Here is a 12,191-nt window from a genome sequence, read left to right as displayed (position 1 = left end):
TCTCTTGCTATCTTCTACCGCTATTTTCATGCTAACTGTGTTTTCTGATCTTGCTAACTGCATGCCTCCTCTCCTCCCGCGGCCTCGCTGCACAAGACTCTTTTTTCTCTCATCCCTATTCCGTCCACCTCTCTAATGCAAGAGTTAACCAGTATTCTCAATCATTCATCTCTTTCTCTGGTAAACTCTGGAACTCCCTGCCTGCTTCTGTATTTCCTCATTCCTATGACTTGAACTCTTTCAAGAGGGAGGTTTCAAGACACTTATCCTTCAATTTTCGATGACTCTCTTGACGTCTCTTCTTGGACTAGCGCCTAAGTGTGATTTTTTTCCTCCGGTTTTGCTTCTCTTGGCCAGTGACCCTCTTACATAATAAAAAGAAAAAAAACTTAACTTTAGGTGTTATGTTTTACGTGTGTCCAGAGGAAGGTTTTTTTAAGCCTCGAGGGACAGATACAAGACTATTGACAGTCAGCTAACGCCGATCTTGCGTCGCGGCGACACATACAACTCAAGGAGCACGTTTTGTTTAAGGCCTCCCAGAAAGCATAAAAAATGGAATTGGGCAAATTGACTTCTTGCCACTTAAGAACATAAGAACATAAGAATCCTGCCTAACTTGATACTCAGGATGTTGGTTGTTCCTGTCCCGCATTGCTGTCACATTCACAGTCTTCAGGCACATGATGATCTCCCTCTCTCGCTCATATTGTAGTCCTTTGCTTTAATTATTTAAAAATTATAAGTTGTTATATACAACTATGTCATTTTTAAAATTTTTTTTTTAATGGCTTTCGATTTGATGATTGAACAACAACGCTGTATACGCGTATCTCCCAGTACACTCGGCAAAACATTTATTCCGTGCCTGTGAAGGAAAGTGTGTCATGTGATTTTTTTTTTTTTTGTAGGGTGTGAGAGGATGGAAGATGTGCATGGCATTTGTGGGACTAAAGCTACCTTCGTGTATTGTATGTTATTTCACATGAAATGCTGGTTTAGTGTGTAACAGTTTTTCATACTTGATTACAGATGACACAAAATATTTTACTTGTCTCTATTCATAGGAGTACATTCACCCTAATTTTCTTGACAAAAGTTAATAAGTAAACGAAACTACAGAATATAAATATAAAAGATCAATAGATACCAAATAACCATGAGATATCAGTAACATATATTATTACTAATGAACTACACTGCCTAAATGTGCCTTAGTCTATCTTCAAGCTTATTACAAGACAATTACATTTATGAGGGTATCCTGCTTACTTTGGTCGCATCAAGGCTTATTTAGGACGGCACTTTACACTGGCAGTGTATTCTGGTGCAGCGTTAAAAGTTGGGTTCGTTTCTATAATTGGCTTTTGTTCCTCCACCAGTGTGAAGGTGAACCGCTGAAACAGGTGAGTGAAGAATAGGAAGAGCTCCAGCCTGGCCAGGGGCTCTCCGGCGCACGCACGTTTACCTGAAGGAGTCATTCATGTTATCCAATCATTAAAATAAGACTGAATTTATTAACCATCTTTTACCCTGTCGAGCAGCCTCACATCGGACACTCACCCACTCCGAAGGGCATGAAGGCATTGTTCCTCTTGTACTTCCCATTTTCATCAAGGAAGTTTTGAGGATCGAACTCCCGAGCGTTCTTCCAATACTCAGAATTTTTGAGGGCGTCGTCCAGATTCGCCATGAGCCAGGTTCCTGTAGAGTAGACGAGAGGGTCAGTGGGATGCAGCTTTCGTCCTCTCACTCCTGGTGTTTATATCAGACAGCATTCGGCCATCAGGCAATACACTACCTTTGGGGATGTCGTAGCCGCCAAGTTTGCAGTCCTCACTGGTCATATGCGGGACGGCAAACTTAGCTAGGCTGAGTACTCTCTGCACCTCATGAATGGTGGCCTGCACGTAAGGCAACCTGCGGAGAAAAAAACTGTTACCAAAGGAAGTGAATGAAACCCTCGCGGTGATGCCTCATAGGCGCAGTGGGCAGCGGTTTTGGCGGATCACTAGTCCTTGTCGGGACAGACAGGTACAACTAATTTTAATCTGTATCCACTCAAAGTTAGAAAAAAAAAAAATGAATATGAGATGAAGGTACACTGTAGAAGTCATAATCATACTTGCTATTACGTCCAAAAGTGGGAAGATTTTACTTAACGAGGAGCGAGCGAGCGCCGTTGAACGCGTGGCGTCATCTACGCGATACTAGTACACATGGATGACATTACTCATCATATGGTGTTTTTTCATTTCCTTCCATTGGGTAAGGTAAATCAGCTACGTACTATATTACTCTCTTAGATGTGACTGTCTTCTGTAATGGGATGGGAATTAATATTTTTCCCCACTATTTTTCCCTCTTTATGAAATACAGGTATTTTTCTATGCGATGTGGTTTTCTGTGTGCGAAAATTAAAGAAAGTTATTATTAACGAAATTAATATTAGGTCAGTTAATTATGTGCTTAGTAAATGCAGAAATCATAATGAATTTTTGCGGGTGTCGTCTCGTTTAAACCCTTCTAAACCCTTCTTTAAACCCCTTCTGGCTGTTCAAACGATTATTTTGACAAAAAAAAAAAAACGATAAAACACCAAATGATGATAATATAATACTTAAAATGTGTGAAGGTAACTGAAAGTAAGAACCTGATTTGCACAGTAATTATCATATACCTACCGTTCCATGTCAGAGAAAGAAGGGAGACGGTTCCTGCCCACCACTTCATCCAGCTCTTCCTGCACACGGCGCTGCACGTGCGGGTGTTTGGCTATCAGGTTGACAGCTGTGGTGAGGGTGCTGGAGGTGGTCTCCATGCCAGCCACGAACAAGTCGAAAATTACGCCCATCAACTGGTCCACTTTAAGATGAAATGGTATGAGTTTGTGGAAGAATTTTTTACGTATTTTTTTTTTCAATTTACTTGCTCTTTTTTTGTCGTGTCATCTAAAAAATTACACATATTATCGCCATCATTCATTGTTACTGCCTTACGTCGTTTAGTTATTGTGACACAATCACCACATCATACTTATTGACTCATAATTCCGATCTTCCCTTCTTGCTGCCATTCTCATCACTACCCACTGTTACACAAATAACTCTTACTGTTGAAGTTGGGATTCGCTTTCTTCTCAATCTCCTTCAGGTAAAGTGCTGTGAAGTTATCGCCGTTCCTGAGTTCTTCGTCGGCCATGAACTCCTTGATCTCCTCCTGAACAGGTCATGGTAATTTAGCAGTCGCATTAAACAGGAAGTGATTGATGATGACGGTGGTAATGTAAAGATAATGATGACGATGCTGCTGCTGCTGCTGCTGCTGATGATGATGATGATGATGATGATGAGATGAAGCAGGTACCAAATATATAGTAACCACAGAAAAGAGATTCAAATGTTGCGAGGGAGATAATCCTTTATAATTCCGTTGAGAAGAATTTAATTTTTCTCCAGAATATTCATGAAAGACGGTGCCACAATAATGGATCGAGAAATATTTACCATCAGGTAACAAAAAACACATTCTGGGAGACGAAGTCGATACCTTGACAAAGGTGAGGATGTTTCTGAGTTTTGTTAAGCCTTCCTTCTCAGTTGGGATGTACTCCATGATCTTAAGGATGTGTGGGATGTGTTGCACAGGAGAGAGGATGTTGAAGTCCGCGGGTTGAACAAATGAGTGAATGAGTTTGTTGAGCTTGACGTGGCCGTACGGATAGCGCCTCCCCATCACCATCGCCCACAGGATGTTAATCACCGAGCGGTTGAACAGGCGCTGCGAGGGTCGGACAACTTTGTAACACATTGTCTTATAAATCCACAAGAACTACAACAGTTCAAGTAAATTCAGGATCCGTCAATTTCTTCACATGTTCAGGAGACAATTGCCAAATTAAAATGTTCATGCAAATAAGGCTCATTAAGTTAAGTACTTCACCCTCATTTCCAAGGGGCGACCCTTCTCCTTCGACATACATTCCATCAACTCTGAGATCTCCTCCACCATGACGGGCTCGTAACTACTCTTGCCGAAGCCCAAGTCACGCAAGTGGTGAAGCAGAAAACGACGCTGCTCCTGCCACAACTGGCCAGAAACTGCACCGATACCTAGAAAGAATGAAAGAACATTGGCGCATCATAATATAGCGGCGGGAAAGTCGACACTTGATTAAGAGGCCATGATTACGGACAGGTAGTCATGAGGATTAAGTGCTCCATCATGAGGTTCAGTCTTAATGGCATGAAACAATGACAACCTCAAGTCTGTTATCTCCCAAGATGTGATATAAAACCTCAGGAAGTCAGAACAAAAGATGCCGTGGTAAACTGCAAGTCTTGGAAAAATGATATGGTTATTATAAATAATTCGCAGAATTACTAGTTATTCCCTCGTGTTGTCATTACGAACCTCAACCTTACTTTCACTGATAGAAGCGAGGGCTGTCAGAGGATTCTAAGATATCTGATGAGCTACAGTAACATTTAAAGGGAGATACATCTCAGAGATGTTTTTACACGACAAAAGTACAGAGATCTTGCACTTAGTTTTATTTCATTCAAAGGATAGGCAGAATTGACCAAATTAGATAAAAAAAAAAAAAAATAATAAAAACGATATTAAGGAAATTTGTCAGAAATGTGAAAACTGAAAACCATGTAGCCTTGCATTAGCCGTCTCACAGGGAGGGAGTAGACTCACCGACCTCCGTCGTGCGGCCGTCCGTGAGGATTCGATTTCTGACAGTGGTGAAGATCATTTCGGGACGGTCTGTGGTGTTCCTGAGTGCAAACACCTCCTTCATGACGCTGACGCCGCTCACCAGTACCACCCTGACAACACATCACACTCATCTGTAACACTCCTTCTCACATCACAAAAGTCTCATTTCTATGTTTTAATAAATCCGACGACGCGAATGTCATAACCAGAACAAATCAGGAATTATTAAAGTGTGCAGTGTCATATAAAGGATCTCACTGTGTCAAATGAAGTAGTAAGATATATCAAGATACTACCTGCCTGTCTGTCAGTCTTGCTTCCAAATAGCAACGAAAACCAATTTTCGAATAAAAATGACAAGTTTGTATTCGAAATGGTTGATAACTTCCAATAAGAGCGAATTTATAAGGTTCCACCTCTAACATAACTCTTCAGTAAAATGCGGAGGCAAGCATGGGGGTTGGGAAGCAGATGGGCAGAAGGTGCTAGTTTGTGGGTTACTTCTAAGACCATGTCCCTTTTCTTTCAAATCTACACAATTTCTTTCTCTCTCCTTTATGACTACTGGTCATTGGGAAACGCCATCTGTTATATTCCTTCAAAATATTTTTTTTTTCAAAATATTGTGTGTGTATGTTCAGGAAACACAAAGGATACCGCCAGGTGAGAACAATGCTTGAACTTCAATGTTGTATTAAAAAAATATATGAAATCATCCCTGTGGCTTCGAGGGACGAGTATACTCGGCGTAACAGATAATGTATGAAACCAGTGCCAGATGACGCACCGGCAATCCTGTCGAGCGTACCCGTCCCTTCAAGCCACATCTACCATTTGGGTCCCATTCCGAATCCTTTAAAACAACATTAAATTCCTTCCCTTAAAAAGCTGCTGAAGATTACTTTTGTGATTTGTCTTTTGCATGTCTAACTCTGTAAGAAAGATTGAAAATAGTGTACATTATCTTACAAATACATTGACTATTTTAAATTGCTCGCTTTCCTTTGTAAACTTGAAGCAAATTGTGAGTACTATGTTGTTTCTTAGTGAATCTTATTGCTTTACAACTGGAGTACGGACATTAACTTGAATTAAGGTTTTTAATCATATAACTCACTGAATGATTTCAATAATATATATTTGTTATGTCACTGACGTACTCCCCTCGTCATGAACAGCCACCAGATGAAACGGGCAAGGGTTAGCTGACAAAGGTAGCGGAGCTGCTATGTGCAAATTTACCAAAATATTCTGAATGGAGTACAATAAAAAAATCCGCTATCTACTTCGTACCTTGTGCCGAATATTCCGAAGCTTGCTATGTCACCGTATTTCTTCCTCAGGCCACGCAATATCTCCACGCTGGGCCCGAACGGCATGGACAGGAGGGAACCCACCACGGGCAGGATCATCATTCCTGTCAGCAGTCACCACCTCATTAGAAGTGTTCACGAGAGAGAGAGAGAGAGAGAGAGAGAGAGAGAGAGAGAGAGAGAGAGAGAGAGAGAGAGAGAGAGAGAGAGAGAGAGAGAGAGAGAGAGAGAGAGAGGGGGGGGGGGAGAGAGACAGAGGGAGAGAGAGAGACAGAGAGAGAGAGACAGAGAGAGAGAGAGAGAGACAGAGAGAGAGAGAGAGAGAGAGACAGAGAGAGAGAGAGACAGAGAGAAAATAGCACGGAAGAAATATGTAAAAATAATGGGTAATAAGTGCATCGGTCAGTAAATGAATAAGGAGGAGTAGGGCTAAACACGCACTGCCTGCTCGCTGGCTGGCCGACCCGTCTCTCGTATGGATTCTAGTTGACGTTATAATGTCCACACATAACACACTCGAAGACCACCTATTAATGAGAGTCATCACTCGTCACTTACCAGGAGGAAAGTTCTTGGGCCGCCTTCCAAGAACGCTGAGGAGGAGGAGGGTGGTGAACAGAACCAACAAGAAGGTGGGGAGCCACGCCCCCACCAGCCCCGCATTCCAGGCGAGCACGCTGGACATACCTGCACAAACATTACCATTATTGATAAGTGTAGTGTTAAGTACATTGTTCTCTATATGACACTTTTACCTACAAACACACATACACACGTTTCCAAATCCCGTTCAAGCGCACAGATTTTGAGCGTGAGGTGCAGACACGAACGTAGACAAGCGGTGGTGGTCATAAGCGCGGAAGCTACAGGTAAATCTTGGAATTAATTATTCATACTTGCTGGTTTGATACCCGATTAAAAAAAGTTCAACCGGTCTACGGAACAACAGAGACCAAAGAGGAATGAGTGCAAAAGCAAATTTCTTGATATAGTAGATAAATTTACGCAAAAGAGGCATGATATAAATCATATCATTGGAACATGAAGAAAATACTAGAATGAGTACATGAGTCAAGATTAAATTGTTGTGACAGGAAGGCGATTAAAAAAATGAGCGAGTGAGAAAGAGAGAACTGTTATTATGGGAGGAGAGAAAGAGAAGGAGCCCGTAAGCAAAGATAATATTGATGTCTACGAAACAACAGCGGCCAAAAGAAACAATGCTTAAAGTACCATTCTCAGACTGATAGCCCTGCTTGTCCACACCGTCAGGCTCGACTGTACCTCTCATCATAAAAAAAAAAAAAAAAAAAAAATGCAGCTTTGACAGGCAAACTGGCCGGTAGCCCGTGCAGAGTTGGCTGATGAACTGATCCCCACCTACCAATCGGTGTGAACAATGGTAACTGTCCCCCCCCCCCCCCGCACACCCCAACTATCTATCCAACAGTGCCTCACCACAGACATGCCTGAACTTATCTATCTGATAAAGTGGGGCATGCAGAGAGCTGCTCCATCTGGTAACACTGCTAAAGAAGCGGGCTGTGCCCTTAGGATACTGTCCGATTTGGACAGGACTTAAAAGAGAGCAGGCACGCTTAAAGGAGGGCAAGAACATGCTCGTCACGCCTGTCGGGGAGCGAGATCATAGCTTCTTTTACAATCACTCTCAGTTTTGTGTTCGATAAATAAGTAACTATGTACAGTGTGAAAAGACACGAGACCAGATTGCGCCCCGAGGATTCTAAACCCCTGTCTCCTGGGTTACGCTTACTACTTGTATCACCAGTGCGCGCTCTCTCTCTCTCTGGTCAGGTCACATATATAATCAACAATAGGTTAGACATTACAAGAGACACTTCTGATGAAGTGAAAAAATCGTGTGTTTACTGCGTGTCCCAGTACAAAGGAGCGAATGTGTCGGGTGATAATGACGAGAGGAGCTAGCCTTACTCACCTCGCGAGTTGTGATTCCTGCAGCAGGAGAGAAGATAATGAGGGCTGCGCTGGTGAGAGATGACAGGTGGGAGGAGAAAGGTTGAGGAGAATTAGGTTAGAATGGAGGGGGACGGATAGGGAGGGTGTGTACTTGAAGATACATGTAGATTCATGGTGACTTAACATTATTAGAAGAGATAAGGCTATTGGTTGAGAACTCTCCTGCACAATAATCATTATTCATGAGTGTGGTTCAAGTGTGTTCATACTTTACTTTATCTTAAATCATACACGTCCAGACTGACTCTACACAGGAGTCCTACGTCAGGAAGGTTATGCTCAGTAACTAATTAGATTTAAATAATGGCTTGTTACTGCCTCGCTTAGCGATTTTTCTGTCCGTTCCTCATCTCTCTCTCTCTCTCTCTCTCTCTCTCTGTCGCACACACACACACACACACACACACACACACACACACACACACACACACACACACACACACACACACACACACACACACACACACACACACACACACACACACACACACACACACGCCATTACTTCAGCAACACTGACACAGGTAGAATGCTGAGGGAGAATAAAAATCTTGAGTAAATAGTTTCTTTTTTCTTTTCCTTCGTATGTTCGTAAAGGAACTCTTCCTTCATTTTCGTTTAATAAGAGATAACACTTACCATAACCAGTTTCTCAAATGTAAGGGGAGTAAATGAAAAAAAGATTGTGTGAGTGCGAGTGTGAGAGAGGGGATGGAAGTGAGTGCTAACTAAGAGTGAATGTAAGAGCCAGCTGAGTGAGAGAACGCAAGCATGAGTGTGAAAGTTAGCGAAAGGTGAAGTATGACAGTGAGTGAGTAAGAACGATCATGACGGTTGTTAAATACCATGAGACTGACTGAGAATGAGAATGGAATTATATGAGAGAGTGAGGAAGGATGGAGACTGAATGACATGGAATGAGTGAGGGGAAGAAAGCGAGGTATCACTCCCTTGTTCCTTGATCTTGGACAGAGAAAGGGAAGAGAGATAACAAGGAGGGAGATTTGAGACAAGACGAAAGAGGAAGGTCGAGAAAAAGAACAGGGAGAGTAGAGGAATGAAGTGAGTTCAGAACGGGGAAGGAGAGTACATGGGGCAAGAAAGTGGAGGAAAGGCGAAGGAGGATGGGAGTAGAGAGAATAAATATAAGCAGGAAGGGTTAAGAAGTGAAGAATTTGAGAGAAAAGGATGAAGTGGGGAATATGTAAGTACTCCCTTTTCCTGTGCTATATTCCTCTTCGCTCTTCCTCCATCCATTCCTTTCCACTTCTACTTCCCCCATTTAATTCACCCTGTATTCTCTTTCCCAAGTTGCATTTTCTGCTTCTTCTTTCTTTGAATATATTATTATTATTATTATTATTATTATTATTATTATTATTATTATTATTTAATATTATCAATTTAATCAAAAGGAAATAATAAAGAAGAAATAACCGATAGAATAGTCACAGTGCAATATACTAAATCAACAGGAGCATTATATCCACTACTCAAGGATGCACATGTACCTCTAACAGCCAAGAAAATTATGTTTGAAAGTGTATTGACTCCAACTCTAGTGTATGGCTCAGAAAAATGGACAACCGACAAGGAGAGAAGCATAATACACGCAGCAGAGATGAGAGTTTTAAGACTGATTACAGGAAAGACAAGAAGAGATAAAATCAGAAATAATAAAATCAGAGAAGATGTAGGAGTTGTCTCAGTGTTGATAAAAACAGACATGGCTCAGTTGAGGAGGTTTGGGGATCTTGAAGAAATGGACGAGGGAAGAATTGCCAAAAGAAGATGGGAATGGGCACCAAACGGTAATAGACCGAGGGAAAGACCCAGTAAAAGATGGAGAGATGCAGTTAAGGAGACATTGGATAGATACAACATACCAGAAATAGAGGAACTAAGAAGACAAGGGACTATGCAAGATAGACGAGAATGTACGACGAGGCTGGCCCGACTGACGGAGATTCATCTCTAACTGGGAGCCAAAATAAGAAGTAGGAAAGAATTATTATTTACTTTTTATTACATCTCTTATTTTTCGGTTAATTATTTTTTTCCCCTATTCCCTCTCACCTCTGTGGAGCCTTGTGTCGTAGTTACGACGCACTCTGTTAATCAGTGACCGGTAAGACTGCGGATATGGAGGTAAAAGAAATTCGCAACAGCGTCCGCAAATATTATTATTTTAATATATGCAATTTTCTCTGAAACCGAATTTAATGAAATATAAAAATCCGGTTCCTATTCCGTGGAGATCTAAGATCTGGAATGCAGTACATTATTAATATACATATTCAGAGGAGGAGGCAGTAGACACCTGCCGAAACGATAATTACTCCCAGTGAGGTCTAAAGCACTGTTCAGGGGGTGCTGTGAACTTATCATTAAACCCAGCTATGACCTCACTGAACGTTTCCTTTTGTGTCTCACAACACAAGGGGGCATTCACAGCCTGCCAGACAACTCTCCTCCTCCACTCAAAACTACAAGCACCTAATAACACACACACCCTTCACTCAAAAATTTCAAAATTATCATGGCGACTCCTACACCAGCCTTGGAGTCCCCATCTGGGGAGGGGACCATAAATGTTCCCAGGTCGGACTGCCTTTCTGTTGACGGCCCTAAGTGTCTTGACATCCCCCTCAACTTTTTCTTCATTAACTTCTGCAACATTCGCGGTCTAAGATATAATTTTCAATCTGTAGAACACCACCTCTCCTCTTCTAAACCTCACCTTCTTTTCCTAACTGAAACTCAGGTGTCTGAGGGAACTAACAGTAGCCCCTTTTCTGTTCCCTCCTACTTTCTCTATCCTCATTTTCGATCCAAAGCTGGATGTTGCGTTTATGTGCGCAATGGCTTAACCTGCTCTCGTGCCCAAGCTCTTGAATCTTCCGAGTTTTCCACCATCTGGCTACGACTACAGAGTCACTCTCAAACTAAATTTATCTGTGCTGTATACCTCTCATCTAACTCCTCTTACTATAAGAAATTCTTTGACTACTTAAATTCTAAAGTAGAGCACATTCTGACTCTCTTCCCTTTTGCAGAGATCTCCATTCTTGGCGAATTCAATGTTCACCACCAGCTTTGGCTTTCCTCTCCCTTCACTGACCATCCTGGTGAACTAGCCTACAACTTTGTTATCCTCCATGACCTAGAGCAATTGGTACAACACCCTACTCGTATTTCTGACCGTCTTGGAGATACGCCCAACATTCTTGACCTTTTCCTGACCTCTAATCCTTCTGCTTATGCTGTCACCCTTTCTTCTCCGTTGGGCTCCTCCGATCACAATCTCATATTTGTATCTTGTCCTATCGTTCTAATCCCTCCTCAGGATCCCCCTAAGCGAAGGTGCCTCTGACGTTTTGCCTCTGCTAGTTGGGGGGACCTGAGGAGATATTTTGCTGATTTTCTTTGGAATGACTACTGCTTCCGTGTCAGAGACCCGTCTTTGTATGCTGAGGGCATAATAGAGGCGACAGTGTCTGGCATGTAGACGTACATTCCTCTCTCTTTTTCTCGTCCTAAACCTTCCAAACCTTGGTTTAACACAGCTTGTTCTCGTGATATACGCGTACATGAGAGGTAGCCCACATAAGGTATTTAACCTTTCCATCACCAGAATCTCATGCACTTTATATTTCTGCCCGGAACCATGCCAAGTCTGTTCTTCAACTAGCTAAAAACTCCTTAATTAACAGAAAGTGTCAAAATCTTTCAAGATCTAACTCCCCTTGTAACTTCTGGCATCAAGCCAAAAATATCTCCAATAACTTTGCTTCTTCTTCTTTTCCTCCTTTATTTCAACCAGATGGCACCACTGCTATCACATCTATTTCTAAAGCTGAACTCTTCGCTCAAACCTTTGCTAAAAACTCTACCTTGGACGATTCTGGGCTTGTTCCTCCCTCTCCTCCACCCTCTGACTACTTCATGCTACCTATTAAAATTCCTTGCAATGATGTTTTCCATGCCCGTGCTGGCTTAAACCCTCGGAAGGCTTATGGACCTGATGGGGTCCCTCCTATTGTTCTCCGAAATTGTGCCTCCGTGCTTGCACCTTAGCTAGTCAAACTCTTTCATCTCTCTGTCAACATCTACCTTTCCTTCTTGCTGGAAGTTTGCCTACATTCAGCCTGTTCC

General features: G+C 42.1%; 1 protein-coding gene across 1 annotated transcript in view; it reads right to left on the bottom strand.

The window, feature by feature from the left end:
• Positions 1 to 394: 394 nt before the first annotated feature.
• Positions 395 to 12,191, bottom strand: part of LOC135116074 (uncharacterized) — a 32,645-nt gene continuing 20,848 nt past the window's right edge. The window contains exons 16-28 of the mRNA XM_064033285.1: positions 10,113 to 10,170; positions 7,996 to 8,012; positions 7,272 to 7,473; positions 6,597 to 6,725; positions 6,019 to 6,142; positions 4,705 to 4,835; positions 3,943 to 4,112; positions 3,550 to 3,780; positions 3,114 to 3,219; positions 2,685 to 2,865; positions 1,802 to 1,920; positions 1,564 to 1,704; positions 395 to 1,468 (exon numbers count right to left, since the gene is read on the bottom strand). Of these exons, the coding sequence (XP_063889355.1) occupies positions 1,290 to 1,468; positions 1,564 to 1,704; positions 1,802 to 1,920; positions 2,685 to 2,865; positions 3,114 to 3,219; positions 3,550 to 3,780; positions 3,943 to 4,112; positions 4,705 to 4,835; positions 6,019 to 6,142; positions 6,597 to 6,725; positions 7,272 to 7,473; positions 7,996 to 8,012; positions 10,113 to 10,170 (1,788 nt within the window). The 3' untranslated portion in view covers positions 395 to 1,289. The remainder of the gene's footprint in view (positions 1,469 to 1,563; positions 1,705 to 1,801; positions 1,921 to 2,684; positions 2,866 to 3,113; positions 3,220 to 3,549; positions 3,781 to 3,942; positions 4,113 to 4,704; positions 4,836 to 6,018; positions 6,143 to 6,596; positions 6,726 to 7,271; positions 7,474 to 7,995; positions 8,013 to 10,112; positions 10,171 to 12,191) is intronic.

This window comes from Scylla paramamosain, chromosome 30, assembly GCF_035594125.1.
Source record: "Scylla paramamosain isolate STU-SP2022 chromosome 30, ASM3559412v1, whole genome shotgun sequence".
Lineage (NCBI taxonomy): Eukaryota > Metazoa > Arthropoda > Malacostraca > Decapoda > Portunidae > Scylla > Scylla paramamosain.
This window is presented reverse-complemented; position numbering and strand designations above follow the sequence as displayed.